Below are 26,320 nucleotides of genomic sequence, written 5' to 3' on the forward strand. Positions count from 1 at the left end.
AGAGAGAGAGAGAGAGAGAGAGAGAGAGAGAGAGAGAGCAAATAACAGTTATATTATGGTGAACATCTAAAAATCTAGATATCGTAAGATATCGTATCGGAAATATTCGATGAATATTCTAATGGATATTACGGATACCTTTTCTTTTAAATGTATCCAAATGTCCAAAGGACTAATTACTCCGGTTATCCAAGAACATTCATCAGATGCTCGTGATGTATGGAAAAAGCATTGAAGAAGCACAAGACAAGATTTGTCGCGAGAATCCTGGATCTCGCAGTGAAAAAGTCAATGAGAAAGTCGTATATATATTTCGGTAGCTTCTATTACGATGCGGTTAGGAAAACCATGCGTACTCCTAAAATTCTTATAGGCCTTAGATCTTGAATTTATGAAAGCATTGTTGAAATCCTAAAATGTCTATTATATGAATGTTGATCTTGTTTGCGAACGTGCAGCGAGAAATCGAAGACGAAAGAAGAGATTATCAAAAGAGAGAAATTATTCGAATGGCACGCAGAAAGGTTTTATTATATATAAATATAAATAAATATATATATATATACTAATATGTATACACGTGCATCTGTAAATATATATGTATGTGAAGATCCTGTGTTCACATATGCATATATATGTGTGAAGATGCGTATGCGTGTACGATGCGTGTGTAGGTAAGAAGAAAAAGAAAAGTATACCTGAAGCTTCCGCCGAAAATAATATTTTCGTAGCTCACAGCGATTTAATTCCTTGCACTTCTTTTTCCAATCAACCTTGTCTTTTCCCCGCGACATGTCTGGGATATGTTACGGGTTGTACCCGGCTTAACCATAGCTGCATAATGTATCGAATCGAGTTGAATGCTTCTAACGCATGGTGGTTGTCGAGAAGTTCTCATTCTGTTCCAAACATATCACGCTCAAAACGTTCCCAACGATCCTTCCGCTCACCGAGGCTGTGCGCACATTCAGAGGTTGTGACAATCCTTATTTTTCTATTCTCTGTGTACGCTAAATCGTAAGATGTCGTGTCGCGATACATCCGAGTGTAACACGTGAGACACGCGATGATCGCCACACGTTCGCGCGGGGATGAGAACACCAGGGCGTCGATTAATTAATCGCAATTGGTCGAATTAGAATTGCGAAATGCACTCGCAGTGGTCAAGCTGGGTATAGCCGTGACCGATCCGTTCTTCATCCCTTTTGGGCTTCCTACAATGAATCATTACCTAAGTGTTAAGCCCTAAGCCGTAAGAAATTCGACCGATCACATTCGAATGTGAGAAGAATAATCGATTATGATTGGTCAATTTTTCATACGGTTTAAGACTTAAGGCTGAGGTGATGATTTATTGTAAAAAGCCTATCCTATTCGAGGATAAAACCGCGACAACCGGCATTCGGGAAAGACAGTGCCGAGAGAGGAACCGATTCTCTCCTTCCGACAACGTGTTACCCGGTGCCTCGGCGACGTTTCGCGATTTCACTCGTGCGAAAGACGGACGTCCTGAATTTCACACGATCTCGCAAGGTCAGCCTCATCTTTAAAACTTTAAACGAACGATCCTCTTCGGACTGCGCCTCCTGAACGGAGGAAACGGGCGAGATACGCTCTCGTGATAATGAAAAAACCGGCATTATATAATATTGAAAACTGTTATAACTATGCTGCTGCTGCTGATAATGATGATGATAATAATAATGTGATGAAGAAAAAACTTAAGGAGGAGAGTTTGTTTTCGCGCGCTACCAACCTCTCCGTTTCCGCGGTGCCGTGGAGCCGATCCTCCTTAAAATCCTCAACAGATTCGACACCCTGGTGACTGATACGAGGATTCATCGGATTCGCGATAGATCTCGCACAGAGGAGAAGAGAGATCATTGACTCTTTTGTTCTTTTTCTTTTTTTCTTTTGGTCAATTTATTTTGGCCATTGCAACGATGCATCCATCGCAGCTCGTTTTATTCTGAATAGTCTTTAATTAAAATTTGTAAAAAAGTTAAATAATTGGTATTACACTTAACTCTTTCGCGGACGAACGATTTATTTTTTTTTTCTAAAGACGTTTTGCGTTATGTAAAAATATTATAAGTTTGTAAATTTGTTTTATAAATATTTATTTATTTTAAAATATAATTTTAATCGGAATTATGTAATTTCCATCTTTTGGCTTTGCTAGCAACATGATAATTTCAAGATGGCAGTTTAGAAATGGGATTATGGCAAACGCTTTTGCGCTCAAAGGACATTTTTCTTTGCTTACATTCGTCTTGAGGGGACGAAGAAAATTAAGTTAAATCTATAAAAGAGTTAAATGGTGGATGTAAATTTGTTTGCGCAGGTTGACTTCTCGCGGATGAGACGACTGCATTTTGCATACCAAACGCAAAAATCTCAACATACGAGTCGAATATTGGTAAACCATTTTCGTCGCAAGTTTATATTTTCATTTTATTGACATCACATCTTAGACGATCGAATCATGTTGACGAAATTATCGGACATTCAAATTATTTTCATGTTTTTTTTTGTAAACAATTAAAATTACAACACGTTGACGAAAATAATTATGTTGTATCATAAACAATCAATCATGACAAAAAAAAAGAAGAGAGAAAGAAAGAAAATCACATTCCTATGTTTTTCCGCATCTCACGATGTTTACATATGAATATTGTCCCCATTCTTCCCTCTGTTCCTTTTCACACAAAACGATCGATCAAATATCAATCATTGTGCCACGCATTTCACATTCTTTGCTTCATCTTCATATCACAAAATTGAATAATTACAGTTCTCGACTACGGCAGTCGATCTTATACAAAAGTATTAATAACTTCATCAACTTCGCGCTTGTCATATCACTAAATCGAATGTGGATCTTCGAGTCACCACGAATCACATTCTCTCTGATCATCGTGGGTTCGTGCTCATCTCTTCACGGTCATCGAATCACAAATTAGTTGAAGCAGACTTATATACATGAAACACATACGCTCAAAAATCATCGCACGAGATAGATCCATAGATCGTTCGGTAGCTCCCATGATGATCATCGTCTCTCTTCGAGTCGTGCAACTCGCATGGGGACTTAGGTCCAGCATGTTGCATGCATCGTTAGGAATTTACGTGGTTGTAGTGTACGTCATCGCAGCAGACGTTCATTATCGTTCACGTCGTCATCGTCGTCATCCTCATCATCGACATTCTGCGGGCTACTCCTCGCGACTCTTCGCGACGTTGCTCCTTCATGATGTTAATCGAGTCATAGGAATTAATTACTCTTTAACTACTTTGATCGTAAATTATTGTAAAATATTCATGAATTAAAATTACAAAAATCGTATATTATTGCAAATGCATATTAAAAATTTATCGTGATATAAATCTAGAAGGTTTCTGTATTGATTAAGGAAGGACAGTCGCAAGGAGTCGCCAGAAGCTCGCTCGTCCAACATCGCTTTAATCGTCGTCGAACGATCGTCTAAGCTCTCCCGGTGAGATCGCGTCATCGTTTCCCTTTTCATCTGTTTGTTCGCGGTGTTGTGATCGTTTCGATCATCGTCGTCGATTACGCGAGGATCTGAAAAGGTGTGGTCGCGCCGAGAGAGCGCGCCATTTTAACGCGAGAGCGATCACGCGGTAAAACGTGCGATTCGCCTCGCGCTCGTCATCGGCAAGTATATACGAAATTATCGGCCGTCATTGTTTCGTAATCCCTCTCTTGCATTGACTCCTTTACTTCTTTTTCACCCCGTTTATAGAGACCTTGGTGTCGCAATTAGAAAGACGCATGCCGTCCCTCCCCCATATTACTAAACCCCTTCAATACCCCGCCGGTTTAGCTCTTGAGGCGCTATATGCATGCTGCACGCGCGCGCAGAGAATCTGCATCTGTCATCTAGCTATCAGCTCCGTTCGTCCCGTTCGGCGAAAAAGACATACGTGGACATCAGGACGATGATCATTGTCCGCGAACGTCCACGGACGTCGGATTACCTATCGGGAGAGCCCGCTAATTCGGCATTTCGTCCACGAAAGTGAGACGAAGAGGATCATTTAGTTTATCTACGAGCTCTCTGTCGCGTTGGAAATTCTTTTCAGTCGAAAGAAAGTGTTTTTTTCTATGACTGCAGCAGTCCTTTAGTTTATGTCCAATTGCTTATCTTGAGAATGTTGCGTGCATGGAGAATTTAAAACTTAAATTTATCATATCGTAAAAAGATGTAATAATGTAGAGAGTCTTGACTGATGTGATTGGAGAAATGCAAGAAAATTTAACAGTAATCTAAAATGAAAGTAAGAAATTATTGTTGCAAATAGATACGTTATATGTCTCTATAGTATCGATTTTATCTATTTGCATTATTATGTAGGATAATAGATTCATGCTATTATTAGATATAAAATAGATTTATTGTTCTATAAGGATGATTCGCTCTCATTTCGTGCATGCATCAATAATTGAGCGGTATTAATTGACAATGAAATTGACGTAGATTAATTTTGCGCGCTTTTCCGCTGCAAGTTTGCTGTCATTATAGAATATAAATGATAAAAAAGACAATGTAATGAGTTTAATCGCGTTACTCGTAGATAAAATAAATGTCACCTCTTGCCCAATAGCTTAAGGTACAACTAACAATTAAGATAGAGCTAAGTTAGCGATAAGTCAGCAATGGATGGCAGTCCCCAATTCCGCAGAACTCTTCTGACAGTCGGGATTAATATTTTCTTATCACCAACAATATTCTTAAAATAATTAGATACTGATTTAAGAATTTAGTTGAGATAAAAGATAATAAGCGCGCTTATTATGACCTTTAATTAATTAAAGAGATATCGAATTATATATGTATATATGATGTACCGCAAAATCTTCGATCTTAATTTTAACAACAGACTCTTTGACTAACTCGAAGCTAATTTTTCTTTTCTTGGAATGAGTTATACAATATTATTAAAAAAAGATGAAAAATTTTTCTCGAAATAAATTTCTGGACTTTACATGATAAAAGTTCATTACTCATTTAAATTCAAATGAGCTTAACAGTCTAAATGCCATAATTGGAGATTTAATTACCTGATAAATATTAAATTATATATTGCAATAAAAGTATATACTCTGAAATTTTCCTCATACGAAAAATTGACTCCGAATTCACCGTGAAGCCTGCCATTATAATTAAGGTCGTAGATTCCGGGGCATCTAAGGTACAAGGACATAAAAATGAACGGACGTTTCGTTCGGAAGAGGGACGGCGGAGTTGGACGGCCTTCGTGGTGAGCGAAGCATTATTAAACGTGGTGCCCCAATATTCTAGCTTTCTGAGGAGGTAAGGAAATTCTTCACCCGCCCAAGAAGCTCTTCCGAGCCACCATCATCATCACCGCCACCACAACCACCACCATCCTTCCCTCTCCGTTTCCATCTACATGATTACCGTATTACGTAACGGAGTGTTTCGATGTATATCGTAGCCACTGTACTTGTTACTCTGTATATCTCTTTCTGTCTCTGTCTCTTTCTCAAACTCTGTCTTCCTACTGGCGTGAATCGTTGACCGACTGTCTCGCAATCATCATTTCACGCATCTCATGTAAAAAGAAAAAAAAAAAATAGCTTACACACACCGGTCTCTAGACAATAATTTCTTAGAGGAAGACCGTTACTCTCCCAGACTCGTCATCATTCAAACTCATCCATCCCATATCGGTCGGAAGAGCGAAAGGAACGAAGGACTTTCGTTCACCTCCGTCCTATCATTCGACAGTATCGTTGTGTGCGTGTGCGTGCGTGTATGCGACCTAGTGACACCGTAGATAATCATCGTAGATAATCATCGACGTCATCGTCGTCGGAGCGAGGGAGTGCGCGCCCTCCGTCACTTCGATGACTTTGAGGATTGACGCGGGGCGATATTGCCGCCTTCGTGGATGCCGTGATAGCTGCTGTCGATTAAATCGATAGCCGACACTGAATGGGAAGACGAGCTTGCGTCTTGAATTTCTTCTGTCAAATGTCTTCGCATTTGAGAAAGGAAATACGATGATGATTCGCTCGTTTCTCATCTGGTGCCTTAACTAGATGTAGTATGAGACGCATGACAGAGGTCTTCTATCCTTGGCTACGCGCAAATCAGATGATTCTCATAATTAATTTCGATGCTTTCTGACGTTTAAAATCAACTCTTCATGTAAAAGGAATTATTGTATTCAAATTATGTATGACATTTGGCTAAGAAATTAGAGCATATATTGGAAAGCTAATAATACATTGCAGTGATATATTATTTATCGTATATGGAAAAAAAGTTTTCTTTATCGTAGCTAATCTTGGTTTATCAAGATACATATACATTTGCTGCCGTAACTATAAATTTATAAATTACGACGAGGAGTAATTTGCTGTTCTACTATAAATATCACAACTCTCTAAGACATTAGCTATATATATAGTTGTTCATATTTTACATCATTAATTAGCACATGCAGTTTTTAGTTATGGCAGCTTCTGTCTTTTCCTTGTATAAAGATTACACAATCTGAGAAATTACTTTTTAAAAAACAAAGTTCACGTTAAAGTCGCAATAAGAGAATTAAAAATAAGAGAATTTAAGTCTTCAAGCGCTAAGTATTCTCTAATTAAGCCATCATTTTCTTTGGCTCGAGGTCGAAATTTCGCAGCTATGCAATTCCCAGGGAGGATCTCGTGGAATCGCGATCTCGCTCGCATCGCGTTTATTTCACGTAACGTAGTGATTAGCCAGTAGTAACTGTGTTGCGTTTATCACGACTCTGCTTTAAGATCGTCGCGAGATCTCGCGTTCCGACGATATGTCGCGACGAGTCTTTTTATGCGGCCTGCCGGCAACCCAGAGTAGACGAGCGTAGGTACGTACACGGAAATAAAAGAGACATATCGACGCGACATATCCCGAATATCTCTACCCTACCCCGAGCGTGCGCGTGAGATTACACCTCTCTGTGTCGTATGTCTCCAGCACACTTTGCTGTGTGTGTGTGTGTGTGTGTATGTGTACACGTGTGTGCATATATATTTACTTATATAGGAATGTGCATAATCCGTACGTATAAATAAATATATATACATGTGCATTTTTACACTCCAAAAAAAAAACACTGTTCGTAATTTTGTATTGCTGGCCTCAATTACGCTGCATGCTTCGTGCAAATCCTATCCGAGTACGACGACGATGTCTTTTTCCTCCTTGATCCTTTTAGTATTTTTATACTAGATTTTCTTAATAATTATTACTCTAAGAAAGTCTGTGTAATCGAGAGGCAGTCAGTTTGGTCAATGGAATTGATCGATTCCGGTGGGTTAACTAACTCAGCCCGAGACTTCATCCCTCTTTAGATCATAGTTTTAGCTGTGTAGCTAGAAAGGGAAGTTAGTTAACCGCGATTAACACGACAATTAATAGTGCTGTGAAAAGTTTAAAAATTTATTAATAGAATTTATGAATTTAAGCTCAAAGTTCAAGAGATCAGATTGTTCTTTATAAATTTAGTTTCGACCGAAACTGGCTCGCACACGTAGTTTCTTGTTTGACTTTGTAATTAGGTCATGATCGTAATAACTCGAATGTCAACCTTCTTCGTTAATCTATTCAAGAATCAAGAAAGGCGCATAAATGAACTAAAAAATAGCAATGAAATCGGAACAGAACGACAATGCGACTTGATTTTTAATCTTCGATGTGAAAACTTTTTGCAGAGTCGATCTACGTCGACGTAATTTTAATTAAAGTAATCTCGATCTTTCTCAAGAGCGACTCATGTCAAAGTCCAACGGCAATTAAGTAACTCCGTGGTTATATCCCGCAAGGCTGTTCGCTCGGAAACCAATTTCGCGCGCAATTTGGATCAGGAATAATTTAAGATATGCGGCACGATGCAGGCGCGAAAAGTGTGTCATATAAGTGCATGAAAGATGTTTTTTAAAGTTATTGTATCATCGCAAAAATTGGGGAAATACTATCTACTGGTTCGTTGAATTTAAAAATAAATTAGATTTATGATTTCTTTCAATTAACTCTCGGGAGTTAAAGGACTTGATAAATCAAAAATATTTAAATTTTAATCGATAACAAAAGTAAAAGTAAATATCGTTTCGACAGTTTTCGATACTTTTTTGTCTTGAAAGTTATCGCCTAAATTAGCACTCATTGACTAAGTTAAAAATATCTAAACGAGCCTACAGCCACGGTTTTGCATTAAAAGAAGACATTTGTGCGCGCATCCTTGCCTGGTCCTTATGAGACGAGGTTTATCATCGTCGTCGTACTCAGTCATGGTGAAGAGCCTACAGACGGTATCAATACCTCTGTCGCTCGTCACCATCGTCGTTACGTCGTCTGTTGTTGTCGTCGTCGTCATCGCCAACACGGACGGAGCTCAGGGACTGATCCTCGCCTGGACGACGAATCTTTTCGCAGCTGGACGAGCTCCGGACGGAGGTACAGCGGCGAGACCAAGAGCTACTGGCAATGTCGGCGAAGATGAAGACACTCGAGGAGCAACATCAGGATTATCAGAGGCACATCGCGGTACTCAAAGAATCTCTCTGCGCCAAGGAGGAACATTATAATATGCTGCAGGCCGATGTGAGTGTAACTTTGATTTCTTTTCGTTTTATTTAAAAAACGTAAGAGTCTAGAAAATAATTTGTTTAATTATGCTGATGAAATTCTATTCGTTACGCTTAGAAATTTGAATTTAAAAATAAATTTACTCTGTTATCTTGTTAATTATTTCTCGTTGCTTTCAAAAACAAAAAATTTTTTAACACTACGATAGTTTTTGAAATACATGCGAATTTACAGAAATTTGCCAAATATGTTTTCGGTAAACAAGTTTACCGCAGGTTTTGTTATTCACACTGATGCGAAACTAGAACACAACTGAGACTCGAAATCGATACCAAATTTCTGACCACATCTCTAAAATCCGGGTATTTGTCGAATACGTTCTCTAACATGTGGTTGCAACAAAGTTTCTTAACCATCCTAATGCTGTTATCCGAAAATTCGGATGAAATATCATTACCTAAAATAAACAAGTCGTTAGTTTAATTTTCCCAGCCTTTACATGCTCCTTTAATATTTTTAAGAGTCCATAAAAGCAAGCTCGGATAGCTAAGAAATTTCTTTGAAGGTCTAACATCGAGTAAAACTAGGACAAAGCTGATGCGCAAAATCAAATTTGAATGATGTGATCAGAAATGTTGACCCAACTCACGTAAACCCTATGAATTCTAAAACGATCATTGACGCAAGAAAAATTCTCGACGCAAACTTTATTCCAATTCAAATTTATCCCTGTTTTCAATTTGCAAAACAAATTCTTGATTTTTAATGTTCTAGCATCTTACAAGATATAATCTTTTGGTTGTAAGATGCTTAAAACTATACGAAGAGAGAAAACTAAATTTTAATATAAAAATTTTTAACTAATTGTAAATACGAGAAGATGTTGAAAAATAAAAAGTTTGAAGTTGAATATATGAGATAAAGAATATTGTACTTTTATCTCATATTTTTTCAACTTAAAATTTTTAACTTTTTGTTATTTTCTCATATTCACAATTTGTTAAAAACTTGTAAAAAAAAAAGGAACTAAAAATTATTTAACGATGACAAACTGAAGATTCGTTTTCTATTCCAAATTGTATATCTTTTACATCACAAAATGTTAATTGCAAAACACCGTACAAAGAAATATCAAAAGGATCCTCTTTAAATTAACTTCTCAAGGTAAACTCCAGAGAGGGAGATGAGATCCGTAGCTTTTTTTTTAACCTTTTGAAAAATTCTTTCAAGAAGAGTTCCTTTCAAATAAGTTAAGTAACGGAGACGTGTGACGACGATCACATCCGTTTGACAAATCGGTCCGAGGACTAAGAAGTTCAGTTAAAACTACGGCAAATCACGTGTTTCCGGAAGAGGCCACCACGAAGAGAGGAAGGCCAAGCTGTCGGCAAAACTGGGTCGAGCTTCTCTTCTCTCTCTCTCTCTCTCTCTCCTCTCCTCTCCTTCCTTTCTTCCTCACTAATGTCGCTTCGTGTTCCGTCGCGTGTATACGTGCGTAGTACGTATTGCGCGCTAAATATTCACGATTTGGACTCGTCTGGAGGTTTCTCTCGTCGACCGGTCCTCAGTGACATTTCCTTTTTATCGCTCTGCTCCGAAATGTGCAGGTCGAGGAGATGCGACAGCGACTCGAGGAGAAAAATCGGATGATCGAGAAGAAAACCCAGGCGGCAATGCAGGCTCAACAGGAGCGCAATCGCATGAACACCGAACTGACAGAAATCAAGGATCACATGGACATCAAGGATCGCAAGATCAACGTTCTGCAGCGTAAGGTGAGAGAGTTCTTTCCCTCATTTATTCAACTTCCAGCTTCCTCACGGAGGAATTCCTTCCTCGAGACGCAGTCGTCGAAAGGCTTCGTTCACTTTCGTTCCATTACCATCTATTCTTAACTACTTATGTCTACTTTCCACACTTTTACCATTTTTCCGCGGACCCGTAATGTTTGCATTCGTTAAGAGCAACATTTCTGCGTGAAGAATTATCTCATTATGATTCATAACTCGAAACGAGAGACTATTACGCGAGGAGATTGTTGGTTCGAAGCAGATAACTTCTGTGAAATGAATTTCCTTATCGCGCATCGCGTTTAGTCCTCCGTCCGTGAAAAGAGATGCAAATGCAAAAGCGGAGTCCGGCGAACTGCCTGCTCTTATCATACGGAGGCAGTTAGTGCTTAAGAAAATATTTGCGCTATGTGCCGATGAAATTAATCGTTCATCATTTTAAGACAAAGTGTTGCAGGACTCAAAGAGAAGCTTTTCATATTCACATTTTCATATTCGTGTATCTTTCTTCTTGTTATCTTCTTCGAAACTATATAGAAACTTTATGCTTGCAACGTGCTCTTGCATAATAGCGACATTATTATTGTCCGATTAACCTGCATGTGAAGTGAAGCAGCGTTAAAAAGAAAAATTGAAATAAGAAAATGTCTCCTTTTGTTTTGAAAATTGTTTTTAAAAAATATTTAGATTTTTAAAAGAAGCGGTTGGTAAATAAGTGGACACATAAGTGTAGCATGGCAATACATTGATAAATCCAATACGACATTTAGGGCTGCGCACAATCACGAAATAAGAATGGAGAATAGGAACAGGAACAGAGAATATGAATTTCAACCTATCAGAAACTGTGTATTCCATAGTACGTGGTTTTTGATTGGTCGAAATTCTTATTCTCCGTTTCCTGTTCCTAATTCACTGTTTTTTTGATTGTGCGCGAAGCCTTTACATATTGAGAATAAAAATATGAAACCATAGATAATAGTTAAGTGTTACGCAAATATAATAAACAGTTGATAAATACATTGTTATTTTTTATTGGCAGAGCAATAACTGTAATTTTAACGTATAGTAATCATGTGAGACGAAAGGATTGAATCAGTGGGAGAGTTGAATAATACACCCCACGTCACAGACTCCCACACAGAGGAAGAATGGAATGCGCATGAGTACGAGTACGAAATTCAATCAATCGCCTCGTGAATTGCAATCGGCTCTTTGAGAAAATTCCGGGAACTGATCCCACGAGGGGGTGACGTACGTGCTGACACTGCGAAACGTAAAACTCGGCATCGGTATCGATCGCACGTGTGACAGCCATAATCCCAAAGACGAAAATTGCGATTGCCCCGTCGAGGATAAATTTTTAACGTCGTTCTTGACGACGCGGAAGTGCCGATTTAAGCGGATACATTTGCGATTGCACTTAACTGGAGACAATTTGCATAAAATGTAGCATAAAGTAAACAAAGCCAATTCATATATGATGTGCAAAAAAAATAAAAATGTACAGTTATACGTTATATATATAATTGTGCACTTTGAGTCTTCTGAATCTGCAATTTCCGTAAGATTTTTCTATAAAAAAAAAAAAAAAAACACCTGCGATAAAACACGATGATAAAAATGCGCTACAGTTATCTGTCGGCTCTTTGTTCGCGACGGTGATTTTGATCGCGCTTTGATGGTGTCTTCGCCTTTGATTACCGCTTCATCAGCTTCGTGAACACGACAAAGGTCTTCCCTTTCCTCCTCACGTTCGACGGGACAGATGCGAGATCCTCTAGGATTAGAGGTGCACATCGTGCACTTACACAAAGTATCGAGCCCTAATTATCGCAGCGGCTGAAAAAGACCGGCGTAATGGGATGCATTCGACGTGTCGCATCCCCCGTGATATTGCAATGCCAGAAAATGAGAATGCGCATGAGTGTCAGTAGTTCGGTCGTCAATTAGAACGACATATGATGTGTGTGTGTGTGTGTGTGTGTGTGTGTGTGTGTGTGTGTGTTGTGTGCGCATTCGCCTTTGTATGACGTTTCTTGCAATGCTTTTGCGTTTACTAATCGATGTACAGTAGTCGCGGACGTAAATTGCGAAGACGTAGTTTGCGAAGACGTTAAAGTTTAGTTGCACTGTGTTCATACCTGTATTTTCTGTCACGTATCTCGTTTCTCGTTAATTCGCATTTCCCTTTCCTTTAAGTTACAAGCGATAAAGTGTCGTTCATAGGATTATCATGTCTCTGTCTTATTTTTCGTCATCATTGAACTATAATCGATTCTTACGTGTAAGAGCCTTTTCTTTCTCGCAATCGATGCTAGAGGTATAAAATTTGTATTAAAAAAAACAAGAAAGTAAATTTATTTTGCGGTTTTGTATAAATTTGTATTGTTTCCATCTACTATTTCTGTAATTGGTTGTGGCGCTTATATTCCTATGTAAATATGAAATTATTTATTGATATGAAGTTATTAATTGATTTGTTATTTTGCGTTGATTATATCTACACTGTGTATAAGAAAACACGTTAATTTATGTCAAATATAAAATGTCCCACTCCCCTTTATACGTCCGTTATCGTATTTGTTTAATAGCAAACTGTAAGTTAATTTATTATGTACGCTATCGTCTAATTTATGTAATATTATATCTAATTGGTTTCTGTATATATAATTTATGTTAATTTCTACACCTAATTTAAATATTTAATTTGATTATTGCCTGTAAGTCATATTTATGTAACGTTATGTTATGCTATTTATAGAATCTATTATTTGCTTTGACACAAGCACCGTATTTATTTTTACATCAGCGTGCCTGTCGTGACGATGATGTCTGAGTATGATTATGTGAATAAAAGAAGACCTACGAAGGTGCGTTGGCAGGTAGGTGATCACGATAATTTACAATCCCATACTTCTCGGGGGATTGCATTAATGATACAAAGTCTCTGACTGCGAATACGTCGAATTTATGATTCGCGTGAAGATTGCATGAAAAGATCATCCTGAGTTTAATTTCCTAAATGTAGTGTAATCTTGATCTTATCTTTCCATGTCTCCCTTTCTCTTCATCTATTTACCAAATGTATAATTTAGTAAATTATATTGTTTAACGCGATATTTAGCACAAAGTAAGATTATCCATTATATCAAAAGTATAAAGTATCATAATTATAATATATCGCGATTTTAGGAATAAATTAAAAATCTCCAGAATTATATAAAACACAGAAAAATATCTGTTCCTTACTTTAAAAGTGATACAGCTAATGAAGTAAGTTTTTCACACAGAGAAAAAAATAATAATTATTTTTTATTTAACAGAAAACAAATACAATCAGTAAAAAGAATAAAAAGAATAAATACACTTAGAAATGTGATATAAAACGATGCGATTTAAAACTTCATCATTTTATATACAAATAAAAAAAAGTATTTAATTTTAAGATATTTTGAAATATAAGTGTATTTTATACTTTAGTTAGCTATAAAACGACTAAATTTAAAATAAAATAGTTTCTTCTGCAAACTTTGATCATCCAAAAAAAAACGGTCTCAATTCTAAAATTTCTGTAGAAGGCTCTTCTTTTTATTTACAAAAACGACAATTCAATAAATGTCACTTTTGTAAAAGAAAGCTTACGATTTCTTTGGAGAGCTTAAGAACAACCGAGTGTTATTTGTCAAACTAATATTCTGAAGTTAAGTCATTTTACTTTTGATGATTAATAGAGTAATCTTTACCTAACTCATTTATATAACTTGATAATCACATTTTTTGAGTTGTCTCCCTTTAGAAATAAAGTAACGATATCATTTTTAAATAAAAAAATTAACATTCTCGTTCGTTTCTGTACTAACAAATTGATTGATGAATGAAACGCTCCTCGCTTTTTAAACTTATTACTGAGTCTGCTGTTGACTTTAGATCGAGAATCTGGAGGACCTGCTGAAGGAAAAAGATAATCAAGTCGACATGGCCAGGGCCAGGCTAACGGCAATGCAAGCGCACCATTGCAGCAGCGAAGGTGCACTTAGTAGCCTTGAGGAAGCGATTGGGGATAAAGAGAAGCAAATGGCACAATTACGCGAGCAAAGGGATCGAGCAGAGCAGGAGAAACAGGAGGAGAGGGAATTGCACGAGAGAGAAATCGCCGAATACAAAATGAAAATACATACTTTGGAATCTGAGGTGAGCAAGGCTAGATAAAAAAAATTTTTTTTAAATTTGATCCTCATTCTTTATTCACCATTAAAGTGAAATAAATAATTAATAAAATAAATAATAAATTTGTTAAGGTATGAATAATTATTGATAGCGATAAGACATTATACAACTGTAAAGCATTAACAAAAATGACACTTTTATGTCACTCTTCTCTCATGTATGAAAGGTCGAGAAATTGGGCGCACGTTTAGAACGAGCACAGGCGGAAAAGGATCGGTTAGAAGCGAAACTCGAGAGCTCACAATCCGAGCTTGGCAAGAGCAAGGCTGAGCTGGACAAGGCCGCCTCCGAGGTCGGACGTAGCGGCGCAGACTGGGAGGCAGCGAAGCAACGGCTAGCCAGGCTGGAACTGGAGAACGAGAGGCTGCGGCATGACATGGAACGGTCGCAGGGTTATGGCAGAAGCACACTGAACTCGTCCCAGGAAATGGAGCGCGTTCAAGAACGGGCTGACAAAACGGCCGGAGAATTAAGGAGAGCTCAGGCCGAGCTAAGGGTCACGCAAGCGGACAACGAGAGAGCACGTGCCGAAGCTGCAACCCTCCAAGAAAAGGTAAGTCCTTTTTATTTTTTCATTATTTTTGTTACACGATGTACGAACTTTAATAGTAAATTCAATAAATTCAACATGTGTGTGTTACTATTATTAATTAATTTACTTGGAACATTTTTTTTTCTGACTTTTTTGACTCGCGAAGATTGATGAGTTCGATTTGTCATGGTTTGTTAAATACACGGAAAAACATTTCTCTGCCGTAGCTGATCTAGGTTTGTTAATACATATTTTCTGCCGTAACTGTAAATTTATAAACTACGGCCAAATAGTTTGCCGTGATAGTATACATATCACAGCTAAGACATTAACTATGATATACCTATATTTTGGTTGTCTATATTTTATACCATTTAGGGCATAGTTATATCATTTTTAGTTACGGCAGTTATTTTCTTTTTTTTTGTATATTGTGTATATGTACACTGAGAAAAAGGTTTTATTAAATTTTAATAAATATTTCTTTGAATGGTCCTAGTGGAATATTTACTTACAGTAAATAAATATTTAAACAATTAAAAAGATGATAGTTTAATCAAACTATTATGGTTCTTGTGTCTAATAAATATACCTATATATTTACATTTAGTAAATATTCCATTAAGACTATGCAAAGAAATATTTATCAAAATTTAGTAAATTTTTTCAATGCACTTGTATGTTTTACAGTTTCAACTGAAGTTATTTCATTATATTTTTTACTATGTGAACATTAACGGGATGGTACTTTATATATACATATATCTCCGAATCGTTATTTAAACTATTTAAAGAATTGTGAAAGTATCGCTTGCCCTAATTCACGAAAAAGCTAAAAGCTCCGATTCGGAGCTTTCGATCTCTTGCGACGACTTACCTCATCTTCTTCGTTTCTGTAACGGGAGTGCTATTTATACATCAATTACAGTGCTATCGATTGATCAGCACAGAAGTAACCTGGACTACTTTGCTGGAGCACACGACCTGTATACACACGTACGCCACTCGGCGATCTATTAATGGACGACTGAAGATCCGTTTCGGGCCGCAACTCGGCAGTTCCATTTCGACGAGCACTTTCCGAGGATCGTACTTGAATCGGTCACGTATCTTTACAATTGATTTTAATCGCGATCGATTTGGAAGCGTTCTCAACGTTTACTTGAAAGATTCTTTCTGACCCGCTTCTTCTAGACCTTCTTATCTTTCGTCCTTGCCCTAGTTTTTCTCGTTTTTTCACTTACATCTTTGCCTACATCTTTATCCACGCAATAGGATCCAATTTTCAATCGCCTTTGTTCTGCACCCGGTGTCTGCAACCGGCAGCAGCGAAGTAACGATCCCGCCATCTAAGTGACTGGAAAATTGCTCGCGTACATTACCATATCGCTCGTTTCTGAAGAAGCACGGCTAAACTGTGTGCTTAAGTTCGCATTTGTCCCGCTGGCCATTTGAGTTTGCTCCACGCGGAGACAAGTTAATGACAGAAAATAAAAGACCATGGAAATGAATAAATCTTTCTAAACGTGAAAAATTGCGTTTACGTTCGCTCTTGTGTTACAAGTAATATCTCCTTAATCGAGGGGTTTACTTTGCAAAGAACGTATTCGTGAAAAAAGCATTTCTCCACGATGCTGGGAGTATGCATAAACTTTCATTATTCTTACAATATTTATAAATTTGCAGCATCAAAAAATTGCAGTTTCTACTCATGCAATTACTATTGTATTCAGAATTTTTAAGGATTCTTAAAGAAATAAGCGGAACTCTTAACTAAAAAAAAAGAAAATAGTAATAGTAAGATGCAGTTTGTTCAGTCTTGAATTAACTGCAGGAAAGTGTAAAGTTTATATGTAATTCGAAGAATTACATTGATTATAGATTTATAAAGCATTAGAGAGAAATATTTCTTTTTCCAAGGTGGAGAAGAGTCAAGGCGAAGTGTACAGGCTCAAAGCGAGGCTCGAGAATGCTCAAGGCGAACAGGAGAGCCTGCGAGAAGAGTACGATCGAGCACAAGCATCTGTGGCCCGTCTTCACTCCGAGAGGGATAAAGCGATCGGCGAACTCGAAAAATCACAAGAAGAACTCGAACGCACGCAGGCCACTCTCGGTAAGGCGCAACTTCAGCAGGACAAGTTGCAGAATTTGTTGGACAAAACACAAAGTGAGGTCGACAAGTTGCAGGAAAAGCTCGATAAAACGCAGACGGAAGTTCGTAGAGTAAGTAAACTCGAAAGAATCAGAAGTATCGTATGGACAGTTTATTGTTATAGATGTCTGTATCAGAACTTCACAAAACGTATATATTTCAGTTCTAAATCACATTCAATTAATTTTAACATTATTAATGTATTATATAAATGTCATTAATTTTAATCCTATTTGTTACTGTGTCTTTATTAATTTATGTATGCATATGTTATATTCATTGATTCATTAAAATACGGTTAACATACGCTATAATTGTATAGATGCAAATGGAAAGAGAAAAACAGAACTACGATTTCGAGAATCTGCAGAGCCAGCTTGACAAAGCATTAGGACAGTCGACGAGAATGCAAAAAGAACGCGAGGCGATTCAGCTTGATGTGGATCGATTACAGGACAAGTACGAAAAAGCTCAGGTGAGCGGAATTAGTTAAAAGTGATTAAAAAACGAGATTTAAATTTAACAATAATTCAATAACACTGCCATAATTGTTTGTCAGGTTATAATGCAACGACTACAGAAGGAACGAGATAGCTTCCAGGAAGAGATGGAGAAGATGCACGAGAGGATAGAATTCCAGCAGAATCAGATAGCTAAGATGCAACGCGAGAAGGAGAATGTACTCTCAGAACTCGACTTAGTGAAGGAAAGATGGGAGAAGGCGCACAATACTCATCAGAAATTAACGGTGAGTTAAATTAGCTTCTTAATAATGAAGGATATCATGGCTTCGTAATCTTTAATCTCTTAATCATTAAAAAATTATTTTCAAATAATTTTGTGGTATAATGAATGAAACAGATTTCATTTTATTAGCCAATTTTGATATTATTCTGCAAAATTATGTTATAAGAAAATTGAAATTTCCTTCTGTTTTTATTTTTCCAATTGCGATGAAATAGTTGGAACGAGATGATGCGCTGACTGAAATCCAAATCCTAAAGGAGAAACTGGAGAAGGCACAGTATTCTATGAACAAAGCTCACGAGGAGCGAGAGAACACTACCAAGGAATTCGAAAAGATGTTGGAAAAATATGATAGGTGAGATACTGGCTAGATATTTAAATTGCAAAGATTTAATTGTTTCGAGTATGACATATTACATAATTACTGACTTATAATATTACAGTACAAAGAATAAATACAGATGCTTAAAACAATTTTAACTTTAATTGACGAAATTTTCGCAAATATAATTTATGTAGACCAATAATTATAGGAGAAACTAAATATTTTATGGCCATGTGACAGGTCGCAGAGCGAGGTGTATCGCCTGCAGAATCGCATCGACGTGATGGAGGCGGACAAGGATCGACTCGAGCTGGAGACGGAGAAGCAGCAGATGTTGGCGACCAAGTCGCGCGAGGAATCGCGTAAGGCACAGGAGGAACTGGCTCGAGTGCAGGAGCTGTACGATCGCGCGGCGCTACAACTCGGTCGTACGAAAGAGCACGAGGAGAAGTCAAAGGAGAGCATCGATCGGCTGAGTGTAGATCTAGAAATGGTGCGCGAACGCTACGAGAAGTCGCAGATCGAGCTGCGACGATTGCAAAACGAACGTGAGAAGCTGGTGGCCGACAACGAGCGCATCAGCTTCGAGCTGGAGCGCGCCCACTCCCAGCTTAACAAGGCGCAGGCGGCAACGGAGAAGACGCAGGAGGAGCTCGCGCGTATGCAACTCGAGCTCGAGAAGATGTACGAGAAGCACGATCGTCAGCAGGCGGAGATGAGGAAGGCGCAGAATGACGCGGAACGACTGCGTTCTGAGGCGGAGAACGCGCGCGATGAGGCCGAAAGGTATACAGCACGCTTCGGCAAGTACCAGGAGAGCCAGGAGCGACAGAAGGAGGAGCACGAGCGGGCGAAGCTGGAGGTGGAGCGGCTACGCGACCGTTTGGACAAGGCGTTGGCAGAACTCGAACGCGCGCGGAAGGCTGAGCAGGACGCCTCGAGGCTACGCGCCGATCTGGAGCGTGCGGAAGGCGTGCGAGGTAAATACCAGTACGAGCAAGAGAAGTGGCAAAGCGAGGGTAGTAGGCTACAACAGGAGGTGGACAAACTACGCGAGCGGTTGGAAGGCCGCGAGGCCGAGCTGAAGAGGACGCAATCGAACCACGCCGAGCTCGAGGCGAAGCTGCATGAGGCGCAGCTTCAGCTCGAGCGGGCGCGCGATGATACCGGCAAGGCTACGGCGCAGCAGGAACGCAATCGTTCGGAGATCGAGCGTGCGCGAATCGAAGCCGAGAAGATACGCGACAAGCACGACAAGGTGAAGATACGATCTGATGCGCTCGAGGCGGACAATGAGAAACTGCGTGTCGAGATTGTGCGGCTGGAGCGGCTGATGCAGACCGAGGGTAAGACGAGATCCGAGAGCGCGAGTATTGAAGTAGAGCGTCTACGAGCTAGCCTGGACAAGGCGATCGTGGCGCGTGATCAGGTCGAACTTGAGGCTGGCAGACTCGCGAAGGAGCTCGAGAAAGCGCATCTGCAAACCGCTAAATATCAGGAAGCTACCGATGCCAGTAAGAAGGAGCTCGAACGTCTCGCCGCAGACGTACAACTGCTGCGTGACGAACGCGAAGCGCTGCGCCAGGAGTTGCGCCGCGTGCAACAACAACAGCAGCAGCAACAGCAACAGCAGCAGCTCGTTGGTAACGAGGAACTTGCCCGAATGCAGTACGAGCTGCAGCTGGCGCAACGCGAGCGCGACAAGATGGCAGCAATTCTGGAGAACCGGGAGAAACACTCGGAAAAGATGAAGGAGAAGTGGGAAGCGGATGCGAAGCAGCTGCAGGTAGAGCGCGACCAGCTGGTTATACAACTGGAGAAGTCGCAGGAAATGCTGGTCAACTTCCAGCAGGAGCTTAGCGCGAACGAGGCCGAGCTCGAGCGTCAGCGCGAAGAGGCCCGCCGTCTTCAACAGCGTGCCCACGCGCAGACACCCGATCGCGCCGCCAAGGACGCGCTTGACGCGCAAATGCGCGAAGTACAACGGCTGCAGCAGCAGGTACAGAGTGTGCAGCAGGCGCAGCAGAAGGAGCGACAGCGAGCCGAACAGGCAGAGAAACGAGTGCAGGAGCTGCAGAAGCAGCTGGCGTCACGCGGCACCGAGACGGTTCAGGCTGACGCGGCTCAGCTTGAGCAGTGGCGGAAATTATGCGAGACCGAGCGGCAGCGGGCGGACACTGCCGAGCGTGAGGCCGGCGATTTGCAGAAGCGGATACAGACGACGGAACGGCAGTTGCACGCGCATCAACAGCAGATCCAACAGATGCAGGTCACCATGCAACAACAGCAACAACAGCTGCAGCAGCAACAGCAGCAGCCCGCGCAACAGAACGGCCAGGAGATCGTCAGGCTGAGAAAGGAGCTGGATCGCGCACGCGAGGAGATTCAACAGGCGACAGTGGAGCGCGAGCGGTTCCAGGCACAGCTCGAGATGCTGTGCCAGGAATTGGAGAAGAATCAGGTTAGCGGCGGTTCCGACGCACGTTTCGGCCTCACGTCGTGCTCGCTCGCGCTGCTGACGACAGTTCACAATCCAGCCATTCACACCACCAATCATCACCATAAGCACCATCACTATATCTCCATCAGTACCTCAACTGTCACCATCACTATCACTACTATCCTGCGCACTCTGCCCGCATTCTATAAAAAAAAAAAAAAAAAAAAAAAAAAAAGAGATATCCCCCGATGTGCAATCGAGTCGATTGTGTTGAAAAAGCAGAACGATATATCTCGTCTCTACTTCTTCCTCCTTCTCTTCTTCTTCAATTCGAAGACAGACGCGTCCACATAGACTGTCACACACGCCGCCAGAAAAAAAAAAATATGTAACGAACAAATATATACGTATATGTACATGTGTGTTGATATGCGTGATTCGGGACCAACCAGACACGCTGCACCATTCACGTGCGCACATATCACTTATACATTTATACATGTGCGCAAGCAGATATCCGCAGCACAGTGCAACGTCCCTTCATCAGAAGATCATTACTCCAACGACGATCTTTCCCTCCTTAATTCCTTTCTTCCAGACAATATTTCCAAGCACTATCATTTGTCGCATATTGCTGTCAGAATATGTTCAAAGTTTTTATTGTTATGATTATATTGTCTCTGTTGTTTTTTTATCGTTATTGTTATTATTATTATTATTATTATTAATTATTATTATCGTTGTTGTATTTTTAATTGCCCGGTGATTATTAATGTTATACGATAAAGAAAGCGAACGCAAAAAAATATAGAATTGATAATAGACGCACAAATGAAAGGATCAATTGTCTGACACAGACATTTAGAGATGGAATGATAAATAAGTCGATGAAAAAATGAAATAATCGATTATAATTTGTTCGCTCGCTTTCTCGCTCTCTCTTTCCCGATTATTATTACTATATTTAATCATATTTATTATTACGGCTGCGCTTATGTCGCGTATTAAACGTGGCAGCAAGGAGTAATCGTGAAACAATTTTTTGGAAAGCATGCACTGCATCAATAAGATGAGGGAGTATCGTTTCATATCTTGACAATTTTCTCGATTTTTATAATGTCATCTGCTTAAGAAGCAGGCAACGTAAACCTTTATCGAAATATATCATCAGGGAACTCTAAAAAAAAAGGCGGTATCCTCCTCTCTCTGATTGGTGCACATTCCGAGCGTTTGCTCATGTATATATTTCTTATTGTAGGTATATATGTTGTTTTACTCGTATATTATACTCGCCACGTTTTTTATTACAATTAATATATATCTCTGTATGTATATATACATATATCTCGCTATAATAATTAGATATTGAAGAGTGTCTGTGTAATGTCGCGTTCGATTCGTTTTATTATTATTATTATTATTGTGATTATTATTGCTGTTATTATTGTTATTATTATTGTTATTATTATTCACCTATCATGCATTCACAATTTTGTCACGTTGACCAGTTGGTTGACAGAACGCAGCTCTCAATCTTCCCATAAAATTCATTTTACGTACAGTAATTTTGATCTATAATCACTTATAGAAGAATTAGAAGTGTCGATCGATTTTTATTTATAAAAACGGGAATACTGAGAGTTAGTGTGTAGCCTTATGATCTAATTGCACTTTGGATATTGAGGTTCACATATAAATAAATTATTTGCAGAGCACATTATCCGATTAGCCAAAGCGCAAGTAGATAGTCGTCGGTTTTGCATTTTGGAATGGTCATTATCATAGCTCTTACGGCACACATCAGCTTCTCTTTCTCTCTGTCTCGCAGTTGATTTTCTGGCTAATCCAGAAAAAAATTAATAAGTCGTGCATGCGATGAAAGTACGAGAGATGCGCTACAATTGATCCCTTTCTAAATGCAGGTGGATTTGCACGAAGCGAACAAGAAACTCCAAGCTGGCGCCGCGAAAGCTGGCGCCGATACTATTCAAGAGAGGAAACAGATGGAGGATCAACGACGCCAATTGGACGATCAGAGAAGGCAGATGGAAGAACGAGCGAAGGTCGTAGATCAGAAAGCTAGAACGATAGAGGAAAAGGAGAGGACGCTCCAAAATCTCGACCAAGACATCAAAAAGAGAAAGGCGAGAATGGACCAACTGGAGCAACAATTACAAAAGGTAATTACATTGTTCATTAAAACATTCTTTCTTTATCGATATTATAATTTTAGTTGTAAGTATATATGTATATATACAGTTATTACGAATATTTATAATGACCATGTTGTACACTGTACAGTTTATTATTAATTTTAAAAAGTAAGCTCACTTAATTTCTGTTTTCAATAAAAACTAGAAATTACTACTTTATTATTAAAAAGATAAACCATTCTCTTATTACTAATATACTAAAATCATATTAAATATATTTGTTAAACATAAACAAATTCTTAGATGGTTCTTTTTATTACATTTATACGATTTAATTTAATAGAGTGGCGGAGCGCCGGACAAAAGATTAGCAGAAATGCAAAAGGCTCTCGAGACTGCCGAGAGAGATTTGGAAAAGGCAAAAGAAGAATCAGGCAGGAGTGCCGCCGAGACCGAGAGGTTATTGCAGCTGGTGCAAATGACGCAGGAGGAGCAAAATTCCAAGGAGAAACAGATCAGAGATCTTCAAGAGTGAGTATCTCAAACACGATGCTGTAAATATATTTAAAATATATCAGAGTTAAACCCAAGCTGAACGCGTGTAATTGAATTTTATTAGTGTAATTCAACAAGTTACAGACGTTTCTTTTTTTTTTTTTATTAATAAATTAGAGTAATTTTACTACTAATTTTTTTTCAATTCTCCTCTGTGTCGCAGAGCACTCAAAACCGCACAAGCCAAGTTGAAACAAGCTACAACTGCACAGCAAGAGGTCAGTATATCTCATATTTACTTGCAAAGTATTAATAATGAGAAAAATATAAATCAATTAATTTATATTAACATATTTTCTTCTTCCATCTATTAACTTACTAATTACATGTCTTCTGACATTTCCCACGCTGCTTTTGGATGTACACAACGACATTCACGTATCGCCGCTTATCCTCTGTACGTATATTTCCTTTTGGCTTTGCATTGACAATACAACAAACATAATAAAACAAAAACATTACAAATTTTTTTCTTCGAAACGATGCTAATAGGCGGGACCCGCCGGATTCCTAAAAAGCTTGTTCTAAGGTCGATTTTTGTTGGGGACGCCTTCTCCGTTCTTTTTAGTACAATTTGCATATTATAAGCGAGACTTTACGAGTATAGACGTATATACGAGGGATTTAAACGAAGGATTGATGTCGATCCGCCAATGGACAAAATCCACGTCGAGACATATAATTATTTTACGTAAAATGCTGCGACCATTGTTAACGTATTTAATAATTATAGCGAAAGGATAATAAGGATAATAACACAACAATAACTTGATATATAAATACAAATATTGAAAATATATAAATATTGAAGATAAAATTATAAATATAAATATATAAATATAAATTTAATGCAGAAAACATAACTTATAAATACATATTAATGCGACGACGCGAGAGAAGACAACGGAAACAATAACGTTAATTAATTATTATTACTAAGAAGAATCCGGAGTATATATACATATATATAAATACACACATATATATATATGAATATATATATAAATATACATACCTACATACCGGCGTACACACAAGAGATACAAATACACGCGCATCCATCTGTATATATATACTACTTATTACTCACACGGCCGCGGAAGATATACGTATGTAGATGTATATATGTATGCACACACGTAAATATAAATAAATATAAATACGAGTTTAAATCGAGGGAAAAAAGAAAGGACGAAAAAAAAGCATCAGACGGCGAATGGCAGACGTGAAGAAAAACAAGGAGCTAACAAAGAATCGGCAAAGAGATAATTTAACGAATGATAATTTAAATATACTGAGATGGAGGGAATATAATGAAGATCAAAGATAATATCTCATCACTTGAAGATGCACTTTCGCGTCCTTCGCATCGATCGATGCACATGTATACAAATAAAAAATGCACATATACATACATATACAAGTACATCCCCACCTTGATCTGTTTCCTCCTGTGTGCTTCCGCCTTTGTTTTCGTTATCGCCATCCCGTACATTTTGCCACTTTGCCAACAAACGTCGCTTCGGCACGCATACCGCACGCTAGTCCCAGGATAACAAGGACGAGTCTTCTTGGCGAAAAGCATTAGAGGCGAAGAACCGTGCCATATTCGAGCTGGAAAGAACGATGGAGAATCTTCAGTTGGAGCATGACAAGTGCAAGGACCTGTTGGGTGACGTGAAACACATTGAATCTTGGAAAGAGGAGACGGAGACAATGAATCAACACATCGTCCAGCTGGAGCAACAATTGAAATGCTCTGAGGACTTAAAGGAGATTAATCAGCACGACAAAATATCAAACAAGGATATTGAAACGCAACCGAAGGTGTGCAAAAATTGTAGTCCGAACACAAAAGATCGGCGTATCCTTGCATTGGAGCGGCAAGTGACAGCCTTAAAAAGTTCCTTGAAGAATTACACGAGCGCAATGAAATCCTCAGAAAAGGAAAATAGCGATGAGAAGATGAACGTAAAAATGAAGGAGTCCTGGAAACAGGAGATCGAGACAAAGAACCAGTATATCATCGAGCTGAAACAGGAAATAGCGTTGTTGGAAAATCTCTTACGGAAAAATGTAGACATGCAGAAAATGCGCGATCTCGAGAAGAGGATGAACAGGAAATCCAAACGGATTGTGGAACTGGAGGACGCCGTAGGAGAACTCGAGGACTTTCTAAAGGAGGATGTGAAGGAGATGCGTGATCTGCGTCATCAAATATCGCTCCATAAAGAGCATATTATGAAAATGGAGAAGTGGATACAGAAGAACAATCTTACGAACACGGGGATTGATAAAGCGAGAATTATAGAGCTGGAAGAGATGGTTACGAATTTGGAGGATTACGTCAAGGAGCACGACATCGACGGCCTTAAACGAAAGTTGCAGGATCGAGAATGCAGAATTGTTCAACTGGAGAATCAAATTTCTGAGCTGAGAAAGTTGTCGAAATTTGAAGAAAATAAACCAGGTAAATGAAATTTTTATTAAATTTGCTACTTTTACTCTATAACATCTATTGATACGGACTTGAATATTTTTATATTCGGATCTTTCGAATACTCATCAGGAATGTCGAATAATTACTTGTTAGACTATCTGTATATAAAAAGAATTTTATATCAATTCCGTTGTATATACAATCAGTGAACCATACTTGTCCGTTTGAACCATCAAATACCATTTATTGGATAAGAAAGAGTTTTTTTATATTTTTATGTTTTATATATATATATACTTTCTCTCTCTCTCTCTCTCTCTCTCTCTCTCTCTCTCTCT

At 38.8% G+C, this 26,320-nt stretch overlaps 1 protein-coding gene across 7 annotated transcripts in view; it reads left to right on the forward strand.

Moving 5' to 3' along the window:
* Positions 1 to 26,320, forward strand: part of brp (ELKS/RAB6-interacting/CAST family member bruchpilot) — a 69,866-nt gene that overhangs the window by 40,886 nt on the left and 2,660 nt on the right. For 2 of the 7 annotated variants that reach the window (XM_018539840.1, XM_018539839.1), the window contains 13 exons: positions 8,466 to 8,633; positions 10,226 to 10,393; positions 14,339 to 14,602; positions 14,805 to 15,191; positions 17,091 to 17,393; positions 17,645 to 17,797; positions 17,882 to 18,070; positions 18,285 to 18,424; positions 18,635 to 20,855; positions 22,757 to 23,014; positions 23,331 to 23,518; positions 23,706 to 23,760; positions 24,035 to 24,276. In XM_018539840.1, coding sequence (XP_018395342.1) covers positions 8,466 to 8,633; positions 10,226 to 10,393; positions 14,339 to 14,602; positions 14,805 to 15,191; positions 17,091 to 17,393; positions 17,645 to 17,797; positions 17,882 to 18,070; positions 18,285 to 18,424; positions 18,635 to 20,855; positions 22,757 to 23,014; positions 23,331 to 23,518; positions 23,706 to 23,760; positions 24,035 to 24,070 — 4,530 coding nt within the window. In that variant the 3' untranslated portion in view covers positions 24,071 to 24,276. Of the gene's footprint in view, positions 1 to 2,344; positions 2,420 to 5,327; positions 5,340 to 8,465; positions 8,634 to 10,225; positions 10,394 to 13,247; positions 13,294 to 14,338; positions 14,603 to 14,804; positions 15,192 to 17,090; positions 17,394 to 17,644; positions 17,798 to 17,881; positions 18,071 to 18,284; positions 18,425 to 18,634; positions 20,856 to 22,756; positions 23,015 to 23,330; positions 23,519 to 23,705; positions 23,761 to 24,034; positions 24,277 to 25,087; positions 26,013 to 26,320 lie in introns of those variants that run through there. The other 5 variants (XM_018539834.1, XM_018539835.1, XM_018539838.1 and 2 more) reach the window with 5 other exon arrangements.

This window comes from Cyphomyrmex costatus, unplaced genomic scaffold, assembly GCF_001594065.2.
Source record: "Cyphomyrmex costatus isolate MS0001 unplaced genomic scaffold, Ccosl1.0 scaffold223, whole genome shotgun sequence".
NCBI classification, from domain to species: Eukaryota; Metazoa; Arthropoda; class Insecta; order Hymenoptera; family Formicidae; genus Cyphomyrmex; species Cyphomyrmex costatus.